Here is a 27876-nt window from a genome sequence, read left to right on the forward strand (position 1 = left end):
TGAATAAGTTATTTGAAACAGGGCCAAATTTTCAAAGAAGACAGTTTTTATCTGACATTAAACATTCACATAAAATAAAATTATAAAGCTTATATTATTTGAAAAAACAATTCTATCACAAGAATTTCCAGAAGTGAGCATAATTACAGAGGACATGAACTAAAGACGTTTTCAAGTGTGTCTTCCCATAATAGCACCTTTAAATTTTAACTAAGAAGTAAATTAATAAGAGATTTAGGAAACTGCAACAGTTTTCACGGGAAGAATTTCATTGTTTAAATGGCTAATTCAAATTATTTTTCCAACTTTGGTACCTGATGTCTATGTAGTCTCTAACTATATCTTGTTGTTTATCAAAGATGATAGATTTGCAAATAAAGTAAAAACTATTTTTAATTTATAGAATAAAATATTTTTATATTTAAAAATGTTGTCTTAATTGAACTTAGTTTTGCCCACTTTTTTTAATATTATATACTATATAAAATTAGATGGTTCAGAAAACTTGCGTATAATAATAGTATTTTATTCTGATATTGACTAATTTTATAGTGTTTTCAAGCTAAAACATAGTATAATATAGTGCAAAAAGATTCTTATAGCATATTTTATAAATACATATATAATAAACATACTTCAATGTTACATGAAATGACAATTCATCCAATTTTTAAAATTCTGCTTTAAATTTTAAATTCTGCTCTCCTCTCTGTTTTTTTTCCTGCTGATATGTGGTGAAAGGGATTCATATTGTATTAGTAGTAGCAGTAGTAATGATAATAATAACAGTATTATTATTATCATTAAGATCAGAGCAAAAAGAATATTCCCATAGTCATGTTTTTTCAAGAGACAGGGCCCTGTCCATGTAATTAATTTTTAAAGAGCATGCATATTCTTTTACAACTTATTATTCAAATTGAAAGAAGTAAAAGTGATATATATTTGTCCAACTGTTTGAATGCCATTATTTAGTGAAAACAGGTGATTGAATGGATACTAACTTCATTTGAATGTCTTGGCATCACTAGCTACAGAAAATTATCTAGTATCTAAATATCAGAAGGGCTTCTCAGGTGGTGCTAGTGGTAAAGAACTCACCTGCTAATGCAGGAGAGGTTATATAAGAGAGGGGTAACATAAGAAAGAAGTAATATAAGAAATATGATATAAGAACTAAACCAGCATTTTTATGCTACTTGATTATTAAAAGGTGTTTCCCAGGTGGTGCTAGTGGTAAAGGACCCACCTGTCAAGGCATGAGACATAAGAGACATGGGTTCCATTCCTGGGTCAGGAAAATCCCCTGGAAGAGGGCATGGCAACCCACTCCAGTATTCTTTTCTGTAGAATCCCATGGACAGAGGAGCCTGTCGGGGAATCTACTTAGCATGCATGCAAATATAAGAAAAATAGATGATATACTTTTTTTTTTTTTTTAGTTTTAAATACTTTAACTAAAAAACCTTAAATACATATATCTTGCAGAAGCTCTCCTATTTTCTTCACATTTTAAATTGGGAGCTTTTTCACCTATTGTAGATATCCAGAAACAGTAGTTTGAAAGGTACTTTTCAAATAGACAAAAGTAATTTGACAATTAAATCTTAAGAACTGGGATTAATTAAGTGAACATGGTGAAAATTATAAATATGCTTTGCATGATTCACTATCTGAGCCACTAGGGAAGAAAAATAAAATATTTGGAAAAGTGTTTTAAATTTTAATTATTGATACCATTTTTCCCTTCTGAACTTTCTGTATAGGATGGAGTAAGGGTTAAGAGTAGAATTTCTTGAATCAGTCTGCCAAGGTTGCAACCTAGACCACGGCAGAAAATAGAACTAGGACTTTTGAAATATGTTTTAACCTCTCTATATCTCAGTTTCCTCACCTGTAGGAAATGTATAATAATAGTAGCTACCCTTCAGATTCTTGTGAAAATTAAATGAGTTGATACATGTAAAAGGTGTAGATTGCTGCTGCTGCTGCTGCTAAGTCGCTTCAGCCGTGTCCAACTCTGTGCGACCCCATAGATGGCAGCCCACCAGGCTCCCCCATCCCTGGGATTCTCCAGGCAAGAATACTGGAGTGGGTTGCCATTTCCTTCTCCAGTGCATGAAAGTGAAAAGTGAAAGTGAAGTCGCTCAGTCCTGTCCGACTCCTACCGACCCCATGGACTGTAGCATACCAGGCTCCTCCGTCCATGGGATTTTCCAGGCAAGAGTACTGGAATGGGGTGCCATTGCCTTCTCCAAAAGGTGTAGATTAGTTACTGACATATAGTAAGTATGATGTAAGTGTTAGCTGCTGTTAAAATTTATATTAAACTTGGTAATAATGATGATAAAGTGGAAAAATAAGACATTTATTTATTTTCAAATATATTCCCCCATTTCTATACTTATATATAATTTGTGTTATAAATTTAATATACTAATGTAAGATGCCTGTATCATGCCACTACTTTTTCTTATCTCTATCATATGTTAAAAAGTCACATTTTAATGACATATACTACAACATTTTCAAAAGTCAGAGATAAGAAACACAGTGCTTCCCATAGAAAAAATATTCTACTCACTGTAAACAGTGTATAACACATTATTTTTAATTAAACTACTAGGAAATATTCACTGAGAAATCATTACCCCCATCTGGGTACTGTAGGAATATTAAAGTAATTATAGCTTTTTCCTTATCTTTATCAAGTATATATTTGTATATACAACAAAGGAATATGAAACTATTACAGAGCATGATAAGATAATTTAAAAATTAAATATAAAATTGTTCATGTTATATAAAAAGGAAAGTAAAAGTGAAAGTGAAGTCGCTCAGTCATGTCAGACTCTTTACGGCCCCATGGACTGTAGCCTACCAGGCTTCTCTGTCCATGGAATTTTCCAGGCAAGAATATTGGAGTGAGTTGCCATTTCCTTCTTCAGGAGATCTTCCCGACCCAGGGATTGAACCTGGGTTTCCTTCACTGCAGGCAGACGCTTTATCATCTGAACCACCAGGGAGGATTAGAATATCTGAAAAGAAATGAGAGATTGTGTTTTGCAAAAGGTGGGACTTGAGCTGAGTCCTAAACATTATATATAGAATTGTGATAGCTAAAGAGGAAGAAAAGGAAAACATGAAGACTTGGAGAAGGCACAAAGCAAAGAAGGAGCATGGGTAACCATTAAACTTGCATAAAAATAAAGAATCTGTTGGACTTGGGTTATGGATGTATCTTGGTGGCTATTGGGAAATATAATAGACATGCTTAGAAATCTAGAATCATAGGATATTTGGACAGTAATGAAAGCTGTGTTTGAGAAAGTTTAATTCTTTTCTAGTACTCAAGATGAATTGGAAGAGAATGATAATAGAAAAAAAAATCAAGGATTAAGTTAGATTTGAGCATGCACATGAAATGATTAGATTTTTGGTAGGAACCTAGTAGGCCACTGAAAGATCAGGAAGGAGCTGGGGAGAAAAAAAAAAAAAAAATGATACAACCTTAGGTTGGAAGTCCTTAGCAAAGAGAGAACTTTTCAAGTCATGAAGAAAATTCAGCATATTGAGAATTGCGGATCAGTGCCTTTAAATCTGCCCTCTGTATATGATATAAGCTAAAGTAAAAGAGTGGCCAAAAGAAAACATAATAACAAAAACCAGAGAAGTAAAAATAAATTAGCAAGTCAGCAGACCCAGAAAATGAAAACAAAAAGTCACATGTATTGTATGCATTAGTGAATTTAAAATTAAGTTGAGAGCAATAAAAATATATGTGAGGGTATATGAGAAAGTAATTTTTATAGAATAAAAGTGCAAACACAAAATTTCATACCTAGTTGAAAATATGATGGATTTATCAGAGTTATGACTGTTGGTCATACTTATCTTGATAAGCAAGATACTTATCTTGCTATCTGATAAATCAATTTAAATAAGTTGACAATCCATGCTAAATGATGCAGGGATCCAGTGTTTTTAAACATTGACTCTTCATTAGAATCCCCTGGAAGATTATTTAAAAAACAAACAAGAAAACAACAACAAAACAAACTGGTTCACAGTGTCTGCCCAGAGTCATTGCATTAGAATATCTAGACAGAAAAGTAAGCATCTGTTCTTTCAAAAAAGAAAAAAAAAAACAAAACAAAAACTCTATAGGTGATTCCAATTCACAGTGTAGGACAAGAACCGTAGCAAAGTTTAGATTTTTTTATTTCTGGAGTCTCTACTCAGGTCCTATTCCTTTCTTTAAAAAGCAGATAAGTTGATGAAGAGCAAATAAAAGTTATTCTCCAATTTGTTATAGGATTGAATTCGTGAAACAGTGTCACTCAGATATTTCAGACTTCATCTGGTTTAATAATCTTCCCACTAAAAAAAAGATTTCTTAGGAAATTATTTATTTACTGTGATTGCATTCACTGAAAATATGAATACATAATTTATTAATAGGCTGTTCTGAAGAAACTCTTGAAAGTGTACAATGACTAAAACATAGTCACGGGACTTGTTAAAGGGTAAACCCTTAATTTATTAGATTTTCAGCATTATAGCATAATTCAATGACATGCTTGATAATTTGCACCACAGTTTTATTTTCACATTGGCAGAATAAATTCCTTGTTATGTACCAGTTAAAAAGTGCCATTATCCTTAAACTTTTTCCATAAAGTTTTATTTTTATAAATAACAACTTTAAAAATAACAAGTATCTGATCACACTGATGTAACTGGTAGTGACTTCTCTGCTGCCAATAAATAATGGAAACTCTGGCAATGATACCTAGGGAGTGCATTACCAGAGATTTCACAATTTGATAGTAATTAAAAATGAAGTGTTAACTGTTAATGTGTTAATATTCAAAGTAGTATGTCATTGAATAGAAACATGAAAATTATGTTTTATATATCCACAAATTAAAAAGTGTTTTTGCTCTCATTATTGGTTTATAAAATTATATTTAACTTTCTATGTGTAAATTATAGTGATTGGAATAATAAAATACAAGAATATATTTTATGTACAATTTGAAATTAATATCACTCTTGATTTTCTAATCATACATGTTTTGATTCTTTCTTTTCTTGTTTTCCTGTTGTTTCAGTAAATGAGGGAGGTATTAAGACAGCTTCCAATTTATGCCCAGATCCAGGAGAACCAGAAAATGGGAAGAGAGTTGGATCAGATTTTAGGTACGATTTTAAATTGTTTATTTCATTATTAACTTTGTTAAAGTTTATTTTAATTTAAATTTCAAATATAACTAATAATATGGAGATGAAGATGTGACTTAAAAGTGTGGCAGCTAGATTTCACTGATGTGTTATGATTAATAATATTTCACTGAAGTGACTAATTAAATAACATCAAATTTATTAGGGAACTGTTTGGAGTTTAAATGATTAATTTATTGTCATGTGATATGTGGGAGAAGTGAGTTGGATCCCTGGGTTGGGAAGATTCCCTGGAGGAGGGCATGGCAACCCCCTCCAGTATACTTGCCTGGAGAATCATCATGGACATCGGAGCCTGTCAGGCTAGAGTCCATGGGGTCACAAGAAGTTGGACATAACTGAGCAACTCAGCACAGCACAGCACAGTAAGTGAAAAATCATGAGATTTAACTTGAAATACATGAGTTTGAATTCATATTCTGGTGTTTATTAATTGTCTGATCTTGAGTAAGTTTTTCAATCCTGTCTGCCAGAGTTTCCTCTTCTGTAACATGTAAATCAAATTAACACATAGAATGATGTTTCAAATGAGATACTGCATGTGAAATCTTCCTGCAAATGTTCTATAAACATTTTATTTAAAAGAAAATTTAATTTGAATAAGTTTTATCTCCATCTTAAATTTAGTATTTATTTTAAAAATTGAAATGAATAAGTTTACTTACAGCTTAGAAAATATACGTAGTAGACTAGGGTTCCCAGGTGGTGCTAGAGGTAAAGAATCTGCATGCCAATGCAGGAAATAAAAAAGACATGGGTTCCATCCCTGGTTCGGAAAGATCTCCTGGAGGAGGGGACAGTAACCCATTCCAGTATTCTTCACTGGAGAATCCCATGGACAGAAGAGACTGGTAGACTACAGTTCATGAGATTGCAGAGAGTCAGACACGACTGAAGCAATTTAGCACACAGAGCACTCATGGTTAAATGTGTCAAAGGAATAGTGCACTCAATAGTATGGTAACTATTAATTTACACTATGACACAATATTGTTTAAAAATATTGAATTTTCAGTAGTCCTCTGAATGTAACATTTTACAAAGAAAAGATACAAAAATCCTATAAAATACTAAGTGATAATTTAGTTCACAAATACTATTTTCACAAAATATCCATGATATATTAAATTTAAAAATGATAATGGTTATAGTTTCACATACTACACATTTACATTTTTCTTTATTCTGTTTGTATAAAGGACAAATGATATGCTGAAGAAATTCCCGGTGACTAAAAAGGTAGTTCTTATAATAAAAACCTATGAATATTTTGTCTCCATGGATCATTTGACTTAAAGTTATATTTTGATATTCTTGGAGGGGAAAACAATATTATTTCAATAAGAATAAAATTGTAATTTTCTAAAAAAATTGCAGAACTTTAACCAGGCTGATAATTAATATGGATAATATTGTTTGAAAAATCACATTAAAAAGAAATTCAAAAGACCCAGAATCCAGTTAGAATTAGAGCCTAATAAACTAAGTAAGTATATTAAAAATCAACTAAATCTCAGTCTCAGTAGTTAAAAGTGATATTTTATAGACTGCAAAGTGTCATCAGTATACCTGGTATTTGTACATGTATTCTTTATTTAATAAAAACCCTATAATAATAAAACCTATAATAAAAAACCTGTTTGTTATTTTATTCCACTTTGGCTCAGATGGTAAAATATCTGCCTGCAATGCAGGAGACCCAGGTTCGATCCCTGGGTTGGAAAGATCCCTTGGAAAAGGGAATGGCTTTCAGAGAAGGCAATGGGAACCTACTCCAGTACTCTTGCCTGGAGAATCTCATGGATGGAGGAGCCTGGTAGGCTACAGTCCATGGGGTCGCTAAGTGTCGGACACGACTGAGTGACTTCAATTTCACTTTTCACCTTCATGCATTGGAGAAGGAAATGGCAACCCACTCCAGTATTCTTGCCTAGAGAATTCCATGGAAAGGAGAGCCTACAGTCCATGGAGTCAAAAAGAATCAGACACAACTGAGCAACTAACACTTTTATTTTCACTTACAAATAATAAAACTGAAAGTCTGCTTATCCAGCTAATAATTTTATGGAGCTGGAATATGAACTCATTACTTCCTGATTCTATATCCTACCCTTTAATCACTGTGTTACATTATGCTTTGAAACCAAACAAACTTCATTCAGATCCCATTCTTACAATCAACCATCAATATATGGTCTTTTCTGAGAATGTTTTCCTCAGATCTAAAAACGGTAATACCTGTTTCCTAGGATTGAGGGGAATATTGGATGAGATATGTAAACATGGTAGCAAACTTAAGACTAATAAGCATTTAATTCTAGCTGCTATTACAGTACGGAAAGGTAACTGGAAATAATTATCATTGATGTTAGTATCTATTTGGTCTCACTTTTTACAAAAATATGGGGTTTATTAGAAATAGGCTTGTTACTATTAGTAATAGTAATATAGTGGCTTAAATTACCTTTCAGTAAATTTCAAATCATCAGATTATCCTGCAGTAATTTTTTAGGCTCCCTGATAGATGTTAAGAATCCAGGAGCTTTCAATCAGGCTAAGATATACTCTTATAATTTAAGAATATTTAAAAATATTATGGAGACAGAACAGTTACTGTATTTTTGGCAACTAGATGAAGTTCACAGAGGCAAATGTTGAACTATGTGATAAAGTGTGGTTAGAATCTGTTATGTAAAGACATGAAGTCCAGAGACCAATTATATATTTATACATTCATTATTTACTTGTTTTGCTTGCCTGTTATGTGCCTGGCTTTGAACCAGGGACAAATAACACACATAACAGCAGACATAGTACATGTCCCACATAGTACTTCAAATTTAATGGTGAAAAAAGACTATAATTAAATGAATCTCAAAAGAAAGTACTGTGAAGTCAAAAATTGAGGATAAAATTGTCAGGATAGGATCCCACCCAATGTAAGAAGGTCCCACTTTCATTGATACCAGAAGAATTTTATGCCTCTATTCTACAGGAAAGGAAGAGCCTCACACTCATAGAGAGCTTGATGAGCTATTTCAGGAAAATGAAGATCAGAGAGTTTAAATTATAGAATGTAAATTGGAGAAAAACACAGAATGCAATAGAAAAGTGGTAGAATGAAGTTGAGATGTGGAGAAACCAATCTCTTCTGCAGAGGAAGCAAATTGGCAGCCATTCTACCTAATCTGGTCTGAAGATATGTTTTGTTTTAAACACACAGTGTTTTTTAAAATATGAGAGTCAACATTTGAAAATCAGGAGATTTTACACACCCACACTCATACAATCATTCAAATATTTTTGTAATTCAGTTTTTAGATTTTGCCCCTAAAACCAATGTACCTTTCTTGCAACATCTACTGGAACCTATTAACATGTGTTCCCTTTAGGCAGAACAAGCTCTCTGGTTCACAGTGGTCACTCCTAGGCTTCTTCACTCATTCAGCTTTCTTCTTGTCATTCTGTCACTAAGTTGTGTTTGATTGTTGCAAACTTATGGATTGTAGCATGTCAGACTCCTCATTTAGCTTACCTATCTATTAAGGAAGGCTATAAAGAGTTGTGAGAGAAGGAACAGATTCAATTTGTCTTTTCAGTACATTATGCTTCATACTTTAGATAAATAAAGTAAATAGAAGTTTTAGTTAGAAGGCCACTGAAGTAGTCTGGATTTAAGATGGTAGAGACTTGTAATATGGTAATTGCAGTGAACTAGAATCTGTGACCTAGGGCAAAAATCTATGCCATTTCATGATGTGATGAAATTTAAGAAGCTATTTTATCATTCTCATGAGTGGCAAGAGAAATAAGTGTAAATGAAGCCAGAGAAAGAAGTCCTTAAAAGGGGGTCCAGAATGTTGAATACAATTGAAAAATTAAAAATGATGAGGACAGAATACTGTTAAGTTCAACAACATGAAGGTTGTTGGGAAGAGTGATTTCATTGGAGTGACAGAGGTTGAGACAAATTGAGATAATCTAAAGAGTGAATAGACAGTTCGGATAGGTAATAGCTTTGGAACATCAAATTCTGTAAAGCAGAAGAATAATGGGTAAGTTCTGTAGTCATTAGGAAGTCAAAAGAGATTTCCTTTTTAGAGACACAAGAAACCAGAGCATATTTGTTGGTTAATATAAATAATCCTGTAAGAGGAAAATACTGATGATAGGAAAAACAATAAGTGAAAGAACATAACTCTTTTGGAGAAAATAAGCACAATTCCAAGGGTGGGTTGAGGTTTTGTGATAGGAAAATGAGAGAGCTCATGTTTAATAATTTTACTTTGGTAATGATGCATCAAGCAAGACCCTATATATCACACACACACACACATACACACACACACACGTTCCTGTCTCACAGGAGATGGGAATATATAGGAAAGGAGCTTTGAGAGAAAAAGCTGGAAATAGTAATCACCAATAGTGGGAAATCAAGTTTGGTATAGAAACAGATACACAATGAATCACAACCTCCACGTACAGAGGAAGACTGGTTTACTTAATTGAAGGACCAGCCTCTGTCCCATGTAATATAAAATACCTTTTGTTTATTGGCTTCATATCTGTTAAGAATGTTTTTTCTCTATTATTCATACATTAAAAAACTCTACCAAGACAGTTTCTAAAGATTTGCCAACCACCATTGCTAAAGTAATGACAGCCCCTGAATGTATTGGCATGGGATCTAGGGAGAACAATTCCTATATTATTTTCAGGTGGAATATATGTGCATTTCTTTGTAATGCACAAAAAATATTTAGGAGGTAGAGTGGCTTCCAATTTTTTTATACTGGAAACACTATTTCCAAGCAAATCAGACGTAAAGCTTGATAGTAATTACAAGCTGCCAGGTGCATGGCAGGAGTGAGGGAAAGACAGGAATGTCAGTTCAGTTCAGTTCCATGTCTCAGTTGTGTCCGACTCTTTGTGACACCATGAATTGCAGCATGCCAGGCCTCCCTGTCCATCAACAACTCCTGGAGTTGTTGAGTTCACTCAAACTCAAGTCCATCAAGTCGGTGATGCCATCCAGCCATCTCATCCTCTCTCATCCCCCTTTCCTCCTGCCCCCAATCTCTCCCAGCATCAGAGTCTTTTCCAATGAGTCAACTCTTTGCATGAGGCGACCAAAGTACTGGAGTTTCAGCTTTAGCATCATTCCTTCCAAAGAACACCCAGGAACAATCTTTGGAATAGACTGGTTGGATCTCCTTGCACTCCAAGGGACTCTCAAAGAGTCTTCTCCAACACCACAGCTCAAAAGCATCAATTCTTTGGCACTCAGCTTTCTTCACAGTCCAACTCTCACATCCATACATGACTACTGGAAAAACAATAGCCTTGACTAGATGGACCTTTATTGGCAAAGTAAGGTCTCTGCTTTTGAATATGCTATCTAGGTTGGTCATAACTTTCCTTCCAAGGAGTAAGTGTCTTTTAATTTCATGGCTGCAATTACCATCTGCAGTGGTTTTGGAACCCCCCAAAATAAAGTCAGCCACTGTTTCCACTGTTTCCCCATCTATTTCCCATGAAGTGATGGGACCAGATGCCATGATCTTCGTTTTCTGAATGTTGAGCCTTAATCCAACTTTTTCACTCTCCTCTTTCACTTTCATCAAGAGGCCCTTAAGTTGTTCTTCACTTTTTTGCATTTCTTTTCCATGGGGATGGTTTTGATCCCTGCCTCCTGTACAATGTCATGAATCTCCGTCCATAGTTCATCAGGCCCTCTGCCTATCAGAACTAATTCCTTGAATCTATTTCTCATTTCCAAAACCGAAACTCACTTTTGGTTTTAATATTACCAAATAAGAAACATATTCTCTGCTATTTCAGTCTTGGTATATAGCGGGGTTTTTATATTCCAAATGAAAACCCAAATTTTGGATCAAACATTACTTTTTGCTCTCAAAAAGACAAGGTCTCTCCTGGAGAAGGAAAGTGTATATAAACCTAAGCATCTCAAGCTGAGCTTTCCCAGAATTTCTTTATGATTTCAAAAGATTTAAAAATTTAATTTATTGTTCAACACAGAAACTGCTGTCAGGTTCATTATTTCTTTGGCAGCATTTCTCCATTTAAAAGCCTGTTATGCTCCATAGGAATTTCAAATTAAAAACAAAACTTTTAAGATCTCAAAGCACAGACTCTGGGGATCTCACCTTGGAGATTAAAACAGAAAATGATAATTAAAATATAAAAGGTTATAATATGCCTTTATTTATCAAGGGTTTTCTTATATATTTCCTCATTGCTTATAAAAATATTGGTTTTGTGCATGCAAGAATATTTCTGTTTTAGAAACTGCTGCCTTACTTGTCATTTAGTTTTATGATGAGTTTGAAGTCCTGCTATAAATTCATATGATCAAAGAAATTAACAGAAAAATGATGACGCTCCAGGTTCTTAAGCAGTTCAATTCACTACATATTGAACTATTTTTGTCATGTTTACAAAAACATGAATAATATTATTCATATTAATAATAATCCTTGGAATTTCTGATTTAAAGTATTTTACACTTAGAAAAGTCTTATAAGACAAGGAAAAATATGTTTAAGTACAGTAATGAAAATATGCACAATGCTAGAGGAGTTTACCAGATTGTAACAGATTGTGGAAGCAGGAAAAGGTTTATGAAAGAGGTTTTCTAGTGGGTCCTTGAAGAATGAATAGGATGACACTAGCACAAATGCTAGGACAGAATACTCCAGGGGGAAGAAATGATACAACTGAGTGAAGATGTCAAGGAAAATCAGACATATCTGAGGCAAACTATTAGGTCGCCATAAAATACGCTTGATAAATAAATATGGCAATATTGGACATATTTTGAGATGTTTTAGATGCCAAAATTGAGGTATCTGTGAATAAGTAGTCCATAGGACTGCTCTGCCGGTGTGAGTTGAAAAACACATTATCACAGATACTTTTGTTAAGACTAAGATGATAATGGCATGCACACAGATGAAAAGGGGAAGGATCTGCAGCGAGTATAGCTGACATTGCAGTTATAGGGTCACTGCAAAATAAAAGGGCAACTATAATGTGGCTATGGAGAGTGAGATGGGGCAGCTGTTCTTAACTGTCAAATAATACGTCTCAATTTAAATGCCTCTTTTCCTTTTCTCTAAACTTCTCCCTCACAGAAATTACTGCCATGCTAGGAGAATGAAAAGTTTGAGTCTATTATACCAATATACTAGAAAAGTATATTGTATAAAAGTATATAAGTATACTAGAAAAGTCAAAAAACAACTGGAGTAACAGGCAAATTTGGCCTTGGAGTACAGAATGAAGGATGGCAAAGACACACAAAGTTTTGCCAAGACAACACACTGTACAAAGCAACACCCTCTTCCAACAACAGAAGGCTCTATACATGGACATGTCCAGATGGTCAACACTGAAATCAGATTAATTATATTCTTTGCAGCCAAAGAAGGAGAAACTCTATAGAGTCAGCAAAAGTAAGACTAGGAGCTAACTGTGGTTCAGATGATGAATTCCTTAATGGCAAATTCAGACTTAAATTGAATAAAGTAGGGAAAACCACTAGACCATTCAGGTATGACCTAAATCAAATCCCTTATGATTATACAGTAGAAGTGAGAAATAGATTTAAGGGACTAGATCTGATAGATAGAGTGCCTAATGAACTATGGATGGAGATTCGTGACAATGTACAGGAGACAGGGATCAAGACCATCCCCAAGAAAAAGAAATGCAAAAAAGCAAAATGGCTGTCTGAGGAGGCCTTACAAATAGCTGTGAAAAGAAGAGAAGTGAAAAGCAAAGGAGAAAAGGTAAAATACACCCATTTAAATACAGAGTTCCAAAGAATAGCAGGGAGAGATAAGAAAGCCCTCCTCAGTGTTCAGTGCAAAGAAATAGAGGTGAATAATAGAATGGGAAAGACTAAAGATCCCTTCAAGAAAATTAGAGATACCAAGGCAACATCTCATGCAAATATGGGCACATAAAGGACAGAAAAGGTATGGACCTAAGAGAAGCAGAAGGTATTGAGAAGAGGTGGCAACAATACACAGAAGTACTATACAAAAAAGACCTTCACGACAGATAATCACGACAGTGTGATCACTCACATAGAGCCAGACATCCTGGAATGTGAACTCAAGTGGACTTAGGAAGCATCACTATGAACAAGGCTAGTGGAGGTGATGTAAGGCTAGTGGAGGTGATGTAATGCCAGTTGAGCTATTTCGAATCCTAAATGATGTTGCTGTGAAGGTGCTGCATTCAATATGCCAGCAAATTTGGAACACTCAGCAGTGGCCACAGGACTGGAAAAGGTCAGTTTTCATTCCAATCCCAAAGAAAGGCAATGCCAAAGAATCGCAAACTACCACACAATCGGCATTCATCTCACGTGCTAGTAAATTAATGCTCAAAATTCTCCAAGCCAGGCTTCAGCAATATGTGAACTGTGAGCTTCCACATGTTCAAGCTGGATTTATAAAAGGCAGAGGAACCAGAGATTAAATTGCCAACATTCGCTGGTCATAGAAAAAAGCAAGATAGCTCAGGAAAAACATCTAATTCTGATTTATTGAATATGCCAAAGCCTTAATTGTGTGGATCATCACAAACTGTGGAAAAATCTGAAAGAGATGGCAATACCAGACCACCTGACTTGCCTCTTGAGAAATCTTTATGCAGGTCAGGAAAAAAGAGTTAGAACTGGACATGGAACAACAGACCAGTTCCAAATAGGGAAAGGAGTATGTCAAGGCTGTATATTGTCGGCTGCTTATTTAACTTATATGCAGAGTACATTATGAGAAACGTTTGGTCTGAATGAAGCACAACCTGACATCAAGATTGCCATGATACATATCCATAACGTCAGATATGCAGATGATACCACCCTTATGGCAGAAAGTGAAGAACAACTTAAGAGCCTCTTGATGACAGTGAAAGACGAGAGTGAAAAATTTGGCTTAAAACTCAACATTCAGAAAACTAAGATCATGGCATTTGATCCCATCACTTCATGGCAAATAGATGGGGAAACAATGGAAATAGTGGCTGACTTTATTTTTCTGGGCTCTAGAATCACTGCAGATGGTGATTGCAGCCATGAAATTAAAAGACACTTACTCCTTGGAAGGAAAGTTTTGACCAACCTAGATGGCATATTACAAAGCAGAAACGTTACTTTGTCAACAAAGATCCATATAGTTAAGGCTATAGTTTTTCCAGTAGTCATGTATGTATGAGAGAGTTGGACTATAAGGAAAGCTGAGCCCTGAAGAGTTGACGCCTTTGAACTGTGGTGTTGGAGAAGACTCTTGAGAGTCCCCTGGACTGCAAGGAGATCCAACCAGTCCATTCTAAAGGAAATCAGTCCTGAATATTCATTGGAAGGACTGATGTTGAAGCTGAAAATCCAATACTTTGGCCACATGATGTGAAGAACTAACTCATTTGAAAAGACTGATGCTGGAGAAAATTGAAGGCAGGAAGAGATGGGGACCACAGAGTATGAGATGGTCGGATGGCATCAGACTCAATGGACCAGAGTTTGAGTAAACCCCAGGAGTTAGCGATAGACAGGGAGGCCTTACGTGCTACAGTTCATGGGGTTATAAAGAGTCAGATATGACTGAGCGACTGAACTGAAGTGAATATTAAAACAGTACCATAATGAGGAAAAGCTGACTCTGATCATGCATCTGTCACACTTTTGAATTTGGACCCATCTTCAATCCCTGTCTTAGCATGATTTCTAAATATGTTCATTTATATATCTAACTTTAGTATTTGCAAAGAGATCATTAATAGAAATTTGCAAAGGTGCAAATCTTTATCTTTTAACGAATAGCTACCCATGTGACACTACCTTATCATACAGCTACTTCCTAATGTTTTGTAATCTGGCTTTTTGCATCATCTCTTTAATTACTAATGACTTACCCATCCCAAATTAAATTAGTTTTTGTAGTCCTCATTTCCCTTGACTCTACTGTCATCATTTTAATATCTTTATTGCATGGTCTTGGTTATTTACATGACCAAGAAATACCTTAGTTTCCCCAAATCTACTCTTTGCCCATCCATTTTTCATTCCTTTCTTGGGTAATTTGTTTTCTCCTCCCATTCCCTAAAAATAAACCTTTTTCAATGTTCCATTTTCAAAATTCTCATCTTCTACTGTATATTCGGCTTTAAGAATAGCATTACTTTTGAAAGATTCAATATTCATGACTTTCTATGTTTCTCCTGCTGCTGCTGCCAAGTCGCTTCAGTCATGTTCGACTCTGTGCAACTCCATAGATGACAGCCTACCAGGCTCCCCATTCCTGGGATTCTCCAGGCAAGAACATTGGAGTGGGGTCTTTATTATTTTCATTCACCTAAGATATGGATATTTACTTTTTTTAACTTAAAAAAATTAAGTTAGTTTTTTCTCCACAACACATATACATTGTTGCAAATGAGAGAACATGAAGTTTGGAATTAGAATAATTTTAATTTTAGATACGGTCACTCTTATTTGATTTAGAGAAGCTCATTATTGTTCCCAAAGTTCTGTTTCTTCAATAAAAGTGGAAAGAGTAACACCAAACTGTTCTGCTTTAGTGAAGGACTAGATTATCTGTTGTAAAATGGCATATTTAAGTACCCAGAATTAAGTAGGGCTGAATAAATGCTTGGTCATTCATCTTTTCTTTTTCTTTTTGATTTTCCTATGATTTTCCCAGTAAATACAGATTTAAAAATCTTTATAAATACAGCAATTTATTGATTCTGCTTATTCAGTCTCATTAATTGATTATTTTCAACTCATATTGACTCTTTCTTACCTTATACCCTTAAGAATTCTAACCATTGCAGTAGCAATGGTTACCTCTTCTATTGGAGGTATAATACACTTGTCTTTCAGATAAAGATTCTTATTATACAGCTCCTGATACATTACTCCTGTATCAAAAATGTGTTATCTCCCAAAGTTCACTGAATTAAGAAATTATATCAGTTATTTCAAATAGACATATAGCATATGCACATGCATGCTAAGTCACTTCAGTTCATTTCAGTTCAGTCGCTCAGTCGTGTCCAACTCTTTGCAACCCCATGAATCGCAGCATGCCAGGCCTCCCTGTCCATCACCAACTGCCAGAGTCTACCTAAACCCATGTCCATTGAATCGGTGATGCCATCCAACCATCTCATCCACTGTCATTCCCTTTTCTTCCTGCCCTCAATCTTTCCCAACATCAGGATCTTTTCAAATCAGTTAACTCTTCACATCAGGTGGCCAAATAATTGGAGTTTCAACTTTATCATCAGTCCTTCCAGTGGACACCCAGGATTGATCTCCTTTAGGATGGACTGGTTGGATCTCCTTGCAGTCCAAAGGACTCTCAAGGTTCTTCTCCAACACCACAGTTCAAAAGCATCAATTCTTTGGCACTCAGCTTTCTTTATAGTCCAATGCTCATATCCATACATAAATACTGGAAAAACCATAGCCTTGACTAGACAGACCTTTGTTGACAAAGTAATATCTCTGCTTTGTAATATGCCATCTAGGTTGTCATAACTTTCTTTCCAAGGAATAAGCGTCTTTTAATTTCATGGCTGCAATCACCATCTGCAGTGATTTTGGAGCCCCCAAAAATAAAGTCAGCCACTGTTTCCACTGTTTCCCCATCTATTTCCCATGAAGTGATGGGACCGGATGCTATGATCTTAGTTTTCTGAGAGTTGAGCTTTAAGCCAACTTTTTCTGTCTCCTCTTTCACTTTCATCAAGAGGCTCTTTAGTTGTGTCCAACTTTTTGTGACCCTATGGATGGTAGCCTGTCAGGCTCCTCTGTCCATGGAATTCTTCAAGCAAGAATATTGGGAGGGGGTTGTTACGCCCTCCTCCAGGGGATCTTCCTGACTCAAGTATCAAACCCCTGTCTCCTATGACTCCTGCATTGCAGGTGGATTCCTTATCCTCTGAGCCACCGGGGAATCCCTGACATATAGCATACATTAACTTAAAAGTACTTTCACAACCATTATGTTGTTACTAATTAAAACATTGTACATGTCAATGTTGCCGTTTTGCTCATGAGTAAACTTGTATGCCAGAAGTTTGCACACTTAGCAGTAATAAAGGCATGCCTTGAACCCAGAGCTTATGACTTGCAATTTGGTGCTCTTCCTGCCTCACTTATACATGTGCATTCTTGGATTTAAATTTCTCCTTAATATAGTCCAAATCTAACTTTCTGACATTATATTTCCATTTCTACCATGTTGTGTTACAACATGCTAAACGTGTGTCTTCAGAAAATATATCATTTTAGTTGTGTGATGTGTAGTTTAAAAAGAAACATTAAAAAACACAAACTACTGTTCCCTGAAATTAACCATTTGCTTAAGGCAAATGGTTCTTCCAAATGTCTCTACACTTCATCAGCTCAGTAATATAACACATGCTCTTCTCCCATCCTAGAATATGTTTGCCTATGAGAATTGTATCCACTCTTCAAATGGACTGGGTTTTCCCATAACTTGTATCCATGTTCTCTTGTTCATATGGTTTGAATGATATTCACTTGTGTGCTTCCCTTACAATACTGGAATTTATTTGTTTACTGAAGAAAGATATCATCTTATTATATTTTTGATCACCAATCCAACAACAGTTTAAATACTTAAGAAGAGTTTGATGAGTTGAATTTGGGTATATCTGTATTGCAACATTCTCTGATGGTATGTTTTAAGACCAGTGCAGTTAAGAATTACAATACTATTGTCCCTATTGAAAGTTGTTTCTCATCTCTTTGAGAAAGTTCCTTTAAAAGACATCTTATCTAGGTATGAAAATAAAGAGTAATACAAGCATATATACTCTATTGTGTAGGGCTCAGACTGCACAGGACAATTATGATGTGAAAACACTCTAATTTTTAAAAGTCTTTTAAGTTGCATAAATATGTAGAACAAATAGTAAGAAGAGATTTTTGAAAGTTATTCAAAGTATGTTATCTAAGCTGATAGGACATTAGGAAATAACAAAATTTTTGACATGGGAGGGCAATCTTAAATAACGAACCTTAGTCTGTATACTATGCACACTTTCTGAGCTTATAATTTTATATATTTTGTTTGCTTTATCTTCATAGTTTCCTCATTACTGGAGGGAAAAAATGGAAAAACAAGCTGTTATTGCAATGTTATACTAAAAATGTTGAAAACAGAAGGTGATATAAGAAATGCTTTTCTTTGAAAATGGTTTCATTTAAATCATGGTAATCTTTTGTTGAAATAAAGTTTAAAATATACATAGTTAGAAATATATTAAAATATTACATTTATAGTATAATTTTTGATGAATAAAATTATGGATAAAGAAAGTACTTCTGCTTGTGTATGTGGGAATTGTTTGTGTATACTAATAGTAATTTTAGATTTATAAAAGTGAGATCACTTCATATATTTTATTCCATACATTATCAAATACAATTTTTGAAAAAAAATGTTGAAATAGTATATTAATAATCTCTTCTAATTGATCAGCAGTATGACAGAGTAGAAGCACATGAGCTCACTTCTTGTTTCAAAAATGCCAAAATCACAAGTAACTGCTGAACAACCATCAACGAAAACCAACCAAACAACAACAAAAATGGAAACTTCCAGAAAAAATAACTATATACAAAGACAAAGGAGGAGCAACAACAAGCTGGTAGGGAAGACACAGTTGCAATAAAATCAACCCAAATCAATACTGAAATCAGATTGATTATATTCTTTGCAGCTGAAGGTGGAAAAGCTCTATATAGTTAGCAAAAACAATACCTGGAGCTGACTGTGGCTCAGATCATGAGCTCCTTTTTTCAAAATTCAGACTTAAATTGAAGAAGGAGAAAACCACAAGGTCATTCAGGTATGACCTAAATCAAATTCCTTATGATTATACAGTGAAGGTGACAAGTAGATTCAAGGGATTAAACTTGGTAGACAGAGTGCCTGAAGAACTATGGACAAAAGTTTGTGACACTGTACAGGTGACAGTGAACAAAATCATCTTGAAGAAAAGAAATGAAAGAAGGAAAAGTGTTTGAGGAGGCCTTACAAATAGATGAAAAAGAGGAGAAGCAAATGCAAGGGAGAAAGGGAAGGATATACCCAACTGAATGCAGAGTTCCAGAGAATAGCAAGGAGAGATAAGAAAGCCTTCTTACATGAACAATAAAAGAAATAGAGGAAAATGATAGAATGGGAAAGATTAGAGATCTCTTCAGGAAACTTGGAGCTTCCAAGGGACTATTTCCTGCAAGGATGAGCACAATAAAAGACAGAAACTACAAGGACCTAGCAGAAGCAGAAGAGATTAAGAAGAGGTAAAAACAATACACAAGAGAACTATACCAAAATGGTCGTAATGACTTGGATAACCATGATGGTGTGGTCAGTCACCTAGAGCCAGACATCCTGGAGTGTGAAGTCAAGTAGGTCTTAGGAAGCATTACTATGACTTAATGCTCCAGTACTCTTGCCTGGAAAATCCCATGGATGGAGGAGGCTGGTGGGCTGCAGTCCATGGGGTCGCTAAGAGTCGGACACGACTGAGCGACCTCACTTTCACTTTTCACTTTCATGCATTGGAGAAGGAAATGGCAATCCACTCCAGTATTCTTGCCTAGAGAATCCCAGGGACTGGGGAGCCTGGTGGGCTGCCATCTGTGGGGTCGCACAGAGTCGGACATGACTGAGGCGACTTAGCAGCAGCAGCAGCAGCAGCAGCAATGCTAGTGGAAGTGATGGAATTCCAGCTAATCTATTTAAAATCCTAAACGATGCTGCTGCTTAATTGCTGCACTCAATATGTCATCAAATATTGAATACTCAGCAATGGCCACAGTACTGGAAAAAGGTCAGTTTTCGTTCCAATCTTAAATAAGGACAATACCAAAGACTGTTCAGACTACTGTTCAGTTGCTCTTATTTCACATGCTAGTAACATATGTATGTTTAGTCGCTAAGTTGTGTCCAACTCTTTTGCAACACTATGGACTGTAGCTTGACAGGCTCCTCTGTCCATGGGATTTTCTAGGCAAGAATACTTGAGTGGATTGCCATTTCCTTCTTTTGGAGATCTTCCTGACCCAGGGATTGAACCAGCATCTCTTGCATTGCAGGTGGATAATTTACTGCTGAGATACTGAAGAATTTCGCTTTGAAGACCAGCAGGGTTTTATCTCAGGATTTTCACAAGTTTGAGGGAAATAGAAACAGACCTCCACAAAGTCCCAGGCATACCAGGAACCAGAGAAAAATGCAGTAACCTCATAAGAGATTGGGCCAGACCCACAGGGTCTCCTTTGGAGGACTGGGGTGGCTGTGGCTCACTTCAGGGACATAGACATTTTCAGCAGCAGTTCTGGAGAGCACTCACTGATTCAAGCCCTCCTGGAGGCTTTCATTTAGATTTCAAGACCTAGCCCCACCCAACAGTCTGTAGGTTCCAGTTCTGGGATGCCTCAGGCCAGAAAACCAACAGGATGGGAACACAGCTCCACCCATCGACAGACAGGCTGCTTAGAATCTTGATGAATATGAACCTGCCCACCAAAGTGACAAGACTCAGCTCCACCCACCAGTTGGCAGGAAGCAGGCCTTCCCATTGAGAAACCAGCACAAGCCTCTTAGCTTCACTCACCAGAGGGCAGATAGCAGATGCAAGAAGAAGCACAATCTTCAGCCAATGAAATGGAAACCACAATCTCAGAAGGTTAGAGACAGCAGAGGAATATGTCCCAGATGAAGAAGCAAGATACAACCCCAGAGAACAAGTAAGTGAAGTGAAAATAGGAGATCTATTGGAAAAAAAATTCAGAGTAATGATAGTGAAGATCATCCAAGATTTTGGAAGAGAATGGAAGCACACAGGTTGAGAAGACATTAAGAAATGTTAAATAAAGAAATGTTTTATCTATAAAAACTAAAGAACAAATGGAGATGAGTGATATAATTCAAAAGAAAAATACACTGGCAGGAATCAATAGAGTAACTAAGGCAGAAGAATGAATAAGTGAGCTGAAAGATAGAATGCTGTAAATCACTGTAATGTTACCCAATCCAGGAAGTGCAGACAGTCCCAATCAAGATAAACCCAAGGAGGAACACACCAAAAATCAAGAGTAATCAAACTGATAAAGAAAAGATATTAAAAGCAACAAGGATAAAGCAATAAATAACATACAAAGAAATTTGTGTAAGGTTATTAGCTGATTTTGCAACAGAAATTCTGCAGGTCAGAAAGGAGTGGCACAATATATTTAAAATGGTGAAAGGGAAAAACTTACAGCTGAGAATACTCTCCCCGGCAAGACTTTCATTCAGATTCAACAAAGAAATAAAAAACTTAACAGACAAGCAAAAGCTAAGAGAATTCACCACCAGAGCAGCTTTGCAACGAATGATGAAGAAACTTCTCTAAGTGGAAAAGAAAAGTCAACTAGTAGAAACAAGAAAATTATGAATGGAAAAGTTCACCAATAAAGGCAAACGTAAAGTTAAGGAAGGAAATCATCTGCACACAAATATGATGTCAAAACCAGCACTTTGATAAGAGGGTAGCACAAATGCAGGTATTGTAAATGCATTTGAAATTAAGATGACAACAAATTAAAGAAATATTATATCAAAGCCTCAAGGTAACTGCAGACTAAAAATCTACAACAGATGCAAAAGAAAGAAAAAGAAATCCAAACACAGCACTAAAGTTAGTCAACAAGTCACAAGAGAAGAGAACAAAAGAGGAAGGATAGAAAAAAGACCTACAAAAACAAATTGAAAATCTTTAAGAAAATGGCAGTAAGAATATATGTGTCAGTAATTTCCTTAAATGTAAATGGATTAAATACTCCAATCAAAAGATATAGACTGGTTGAGCAGATAGGAAAATAGAATCCATGTATTATATATTCTCTTTGAGAGACCTGCTTCAGATCTAGGGAACATACAGACTGAAAGTGAGGGAATGGAGAAAGGTATTCCCTGCAAATGGAAATCAAGAGTAAGCTGTAATGGCAATAATCATATCAGACAAAATAGACTTTAAAATAAAGACTGTTACAAAAGACAAAAAGGACAGTACATAATGATCAAGGGATAAATCCAAGAAGAAGATATAACAATTTTTATCATTGAATGTATATATGCACCCAATATGGGAGCACTCCAGCAAATAAACCAATACTATTAATATCAGCCATAAAAGGAGAAATTGACAGTGACACAATAATAGTAGAGGACTTTTACACCTCACTTTCATCAATGGACAGATCATCCAGACAAAAGATCAATAAAGAAACCAGGCTTTAAATGACACATTATACCAGATAGACTTAATTGATATGTAGAGCTTTCCATCCAAAAGAAGCAGCATATACATTCTTCTCAGGAGCATCTGGGACATTCTCCAGGATTAATCACATGCTGGGCTATAAAGTAAGCATCACTATAATCAAGAAAATTGAAATCATATCAAGCATGTTTTCCAGCCACAGTATGGGATTAGAAAGCGTCAACAAGAAAAATAAAAATGAAAAACAGCAACAACTTCCATGGTGGCTCAATGGTAAAGAATCTGCCTGCAAATGCAGGAGACACAGGTTTGATTTCTGGTCCAAGAAGATCCCCCATACCTCAGAGCAACTAAGCCCATGAGCCACAACTACTGAGTCTGTGCTCTAGAGACCAGGAGCCACAACTACTGAACCCATGTACCACAACTACATCCCCTAGCACTTGTGCTCCACAAAGAAGCCCCCACAATGAGAAGCCTGTGCAGTACAACTAGAGTGTAGCCCCCACTTACTGCAACTAGAGAAAAGTACACATAGCAACAAATCCCGCACATCCAAAAATATATCAACAAAATAAATTATTTAAAAAAGTAAAAATTACAAACACATGGAAGCTAAATAATATGCTACTAAAAACAAATGGAAAACTGATGAAATAAAAAAGGAAAACAAAAACTACCTAGAGTCAAATGAAAATTAAAGAACTGAAATCTAAAACCTATGGGACACAGCAAAAGCAGTTTTAAGAGGGAAGTTTATAGCAATACAGTTTACCTCAGGGAACAAACAAAAAACATGAATAACAAGCCTAATGTCACACCTAAAGCAAATAGAGAAAGAACAAAGAAAACACAAAGTAGAAAGAAATCATAGATCTGAGGAGAAATAAATGAAGAGAAATGAAAACAATAGAAAATATATATGAAACCAAAAGCTGGTTCTTTTAAAAGGTTAAAAAAAATGTTGATAAATCTTTAGCCAGACTTATCAAGAGAACAAGGGAAAGTGCTGAAATCAATAAGACTAGAAATGAAAAAGGATAAATTACAACAGCTATAATATAAATATAGAGGATCATAAGAACTCTATGCCAATAAAATGGGTAATCTACAAATTCTTAGTAGATACAATATCACAAGACTGAACTAGGAAGAAATAGAAAATAACAGGCCAGTCACAAGTAATGAAATTGAAGCTGTTTTAAAAACTCTTAACCAATAAAAGTCCAGGACCTGACAGATTCAGAGGAAAATTCTATCAAACATTTAAAGAAGAGTTAATACTTACTATTCTGAAACTCTTCCAAATAATTGTAGAGGAAGGAATACTCCCAAACACATTCTATGAGATCATTATCACCCTGATACCATAATCAGACCAAGATACTGCAAAGAAAGAAATTTACACACCAGTATCACTGATGAATATAGATGCAAAAATCCTCAAACACTAGCAAACAAATTACTAGTAACAAAATACTAGCAATCTGAATCCATCAATAGGTTAAAATGGTCATAGACCATCAATAGATTAAAAAGATCATATACCATGCATAACCTCAGATATGCAGATGACACCCTTATGGCAGAAAGTGAAGAAGAACTAAAGAGCCTCTTGATGAAAGTGAAAGAGGAGGGTGAAAAAGTTGGCTTAAAACTCAACATTCAAAAAAGTAAGATCATGGCATCTGGTCCAATCACTTCATAGCAAATACATGGGGAAACAATGGCAACAGTGAGAGACTTTATTTTCTTGGGCTCCAAAATCACTGCAGATGCTGATTGCAGCCATGAAATTAAAAGACACTTGCTCCTTGGAAGAAAAGCTATGACCAACCTAGACAGCATATTAAGGAAGCAGAGACGTTGCTTTGCCAGCAAAAGTCTGTCTAGTCAAATCTATGGTTTTTCTAGTAGTCATGTATAGATGTGAGAGTGAGATAGTAACAAAAGCTGAGCACCAAAGAATTGATGCTGTTGAACTGTGGTGTTAGAGAAGACTCTTGAGAGTCCCTTGGACTGCAAGAAGATCAAACCAGTCAATCCTAAAGAAAATCAGTCCTGAATATTCACTGGAAGGAATTATGCTGTGAAGCTCCAATACTTTGGACACCTGATGCGAAGAACTGCCTCATTTGAAAAGACCCTGATGCTGGGAAAGATTGAAGGCGGGAGGAGAAGAGGATGACAGAGGATGAGATGGCTGGATGTCATCACTGACTCAATGGACTTGAGTTTGGGTAAACTCCAGGAGTTGGTGATGGACAGGGAGGCCTGGTGTGCTTCAGTTTTGGGGATCCCAAAGAGTTGGACACCACTGAGAGACTGAACTGAACTGATACCATGATCAAGTGTAACTTTATTAAGAAATTTTTAATATTTTCAAATCAGTGTGATACACTATATCAAGAAATTGAAGAATTAAAACCATATGGTCATCTCAATAGATGCAGGAAAATCTTTTGATTAATTCGGCACCCATTTATGGTAAAAAGAATTCAGAAAGTGTGTATAGAGGGAACATTCAGTTCAGTTCAGTCATTCAGTCATGTCCAACTCTTGAGAATCAAAATTACAAAAAAAATGTCATCTCATGTGAATTCAAATGGCCATCTTCAAAAATTATCAAATAATAAAATGTTGGAGAGACTATGGAGAAAAGGGAACCCTCTTACACTGTTGGTGGGAATGTAAATTGGTATAGCCACTGTGAAGAACAGTAGGGAGGTTCCTTAAGAAACTTAAAATTCAGCTACCATATGATCTAGGAATCCCACTCCTCAGAATATATCTGGAGAAAAACATGGCTTGAACGGATATATGCACCGTAGTTTTCATCACAGCACTGTTTGCAATAGACAAATATGAGAAAATCATAAATGTCCATGGACAGATGAATGGATAAAGATATAGTGTATATATAATGGAGTATTACTCAGCCATTAAAAATGATGAAATAATGCCATGTCCATCCATGGTGGATATCATACTGAGAAGTCAGAAAGAAAAAAACAAGTATCATATGATATTGCTTATATGTGAAATCTAAAAAAATAATAATAATAAAAGAAAGTCAAACTTGTTTACAAGTTGGAGTCACAGGCTTAGAGTACGAATCAGTGACTACCAGGCCGGGGCAGACCTGTGGGGGGAGGGATATATTGGGAATTTGGGATTGACATGTACATACTACTATATTTACAATAAATAACTAACATAATATATGAGCAAACTCTGGGAGATAATGAAGGACAGAGGAGCATGGTGTGCTGCTGCAGTCCGTGCGGATCACAAAGAGTCAGATATGATTTAGCAGCTGAACAACAACAACAACAAATAGCACAGGAGATGTTGCTCAATATTCTGTAATAATCTTTTTTTTTTTTCTTTTTATTTATTTATTTATTTTTTTTTTTTATTTTTTTTTCTTTTAATTTTAAAATCTTTAATTCTTACATGCATTCCCAAACATGAACCCCTCCCAACTCCCTCCCCATAACATCTTTCTGGGTCATCCCCATGCACCAGCCCCAAGCATGCTGCATCCTGCGTCAGACATAGACTGGCGATTCAATTCACATGATAGTATACATGTTAGAATGGCATTCTCCCAAATCATCCCACCTCTCCCTCTCCCTCTGAGTCCAAAAGTCCGTTATACACATCTGTGTCTCTTTCCCTGTCTTGCATACAGGGTCGTCATTGCCATCTTCCTAAATTCCATATATATGTGTTAGTATACTGTATTGGTGTTTTTCTTTCTGGCTTACTTCACTCTGTATAATCGGCTCCAGTTTCATCCATCTCAACAGAACTGATTCAAATGAATTCTTTTAACGGCTGAGTAATACTCCATTGTGTATATGTACCACAGCTTTCTTATCCATTCATCTGTTGATGGACATCTAGGTTGTTTCCATGTCCTGGCTATTATAAACAGTGCTGCGATGAACATTGGGGTACATGTGTCTCTTTCAATTCTGGTTTCCTCAGTGTGTATGCCCAGAAGTGGGATTGCTGGGTCATAAGGTAGTTCTATTTGCAAGTTTTTAAGGAATCTCCACTGTTCTCCATAGTGGCTGTACTAGTTTGCATTCCCACCAACAGTGTAGGAGGGTTCCCTTTTTCTCCACACCCTCTCCAGCGCCAGCGGTCCACCCAGAGAGCTGAGCGGCAGCGGCGGAAAAGGTGACAAGCCGCGGCGATCGCGCTCGCCAAACTCCTGAGCTACTCGGACCTGGGAAGGGCACAAAGCGCAGTCCCAGCCGCATTTGTGCCTCTGAGGGCTGCCTGAGGGCCGAACCTGAGCGGCTTGGACCGGGGAAGTGCACGCAGCCTAGGGCCAGCCCCAGACGGCTCCCGGCTGAGCATCGTAGAGCCGGAGCGGTTTGTGCGCCGCGAGAAAGGACAGGTCAAGCGGGGCAGAAATATTGTGTGCACACGACAGTGCTATTTGTTTGCAACATCCCCCCTCCCCACAGCGCGACTGAACTAGTGAGCCTAAAAAACCAGCAAACAGAAGAAGTTAAACAGAGGGAACCACCTTGGAAGTGAGCCCACACGGCCCATAACATCAGAGAAGAGCCAGATATATTTTTAATTTTTTAATATTTTTAAAAATCATTCTTTTTTTTTTTGCTTTTGCTTTTTTTTTTTTCATTTTTTCCGAGCTTTTTTTAATTGTTAAGTCTTCTATTTCTCCTCTAATTTTTATTTCTATAACCTAGTATTACTATTTTAAAAAAAAAAGACTTTTTTTTTTTTAAGGCAAACACCATATATACTCTTTGGATGATTGTTGGTGTTTTGTTTTATTTTGTTTTTGTTTATTTGTTTTTAATAATTCTTTTTTTTCTCTTTCTTCCTTTTTCCTTCTGCTTTTCTTTAATATTGTATCTTTGAAAATCCAACCTCTACTCCAGATTTTTAATCTTTGCTCTTAGGTTTTTGTTGTCAATTTTGTACATTTAAAAACCCAAACTTCACTACCCAAGTTTACCTGAGAGCGAGATTATTGGCTTGACCACTCTCTCCTCCTCTGGCCTCTCCTTTTTCTCCACCAGGTGGCCTCTGTCTCTTTTCTCCCCATCTCTTCTCTATCCAACTCTGTGAATCTCTGTGTGTTCCAGACGGTAGAGAACACCTAAGGAACTGGTTACTGGCAGGATTTGTCTCTCTCCTACTCATTCCTCTCTCTTATCCTCCTGGTCACCTCTGTCTACTTCCTCCCTCTCCTCTTCCCCGTATAACTCTGTAAATACCTCTGAGCGGTCCAGACTATAGAGCGCA

At 36.0% G+C, this 27876-nt stretch overlaps 1 protein-coding gene across 2 annotated transcripts in view; it reads left to right on the forward strand.

Moving 5' to 3' along the window:
• The window catches only part of CSMD3 (CUB and Sushi multiple domains 3), a 1392034-nt gene that overhangs the window by 581721 nt on the left and 782437 nt on the right, over window positions 1-27876 (forward strand). For both annotated transcript variants that reach the window (XM_060393469.1, XM_027973090.3), the window contains one exon: window positions 5115-5202. In XM_060393469.1, coding sequence (XP_060249452.1) covers window positions 5115-5202 — 88 coding nt within the window. The remainder of the gene's footprint in view (window positions 1-5114; window positions 5203-27876) is intronic.

The sequence above is a fragment of the Ovis aries genome, chromosome 9 (genome assembly GCF_016772045.2).
Source record: "Ovis aries strain OAR_USU_Benz2616 breed Rambouillet chromosome 9, ARS-UI_Ramb_v3.0, whole genome shotgun sequence".
In the NCBI taxonomy this organism is placed as follows: Eukaryota; Metazoa; Chordata; class Mammalia; order Artiodactyla; family Bovidae; genus Ovis; species Ovis aries.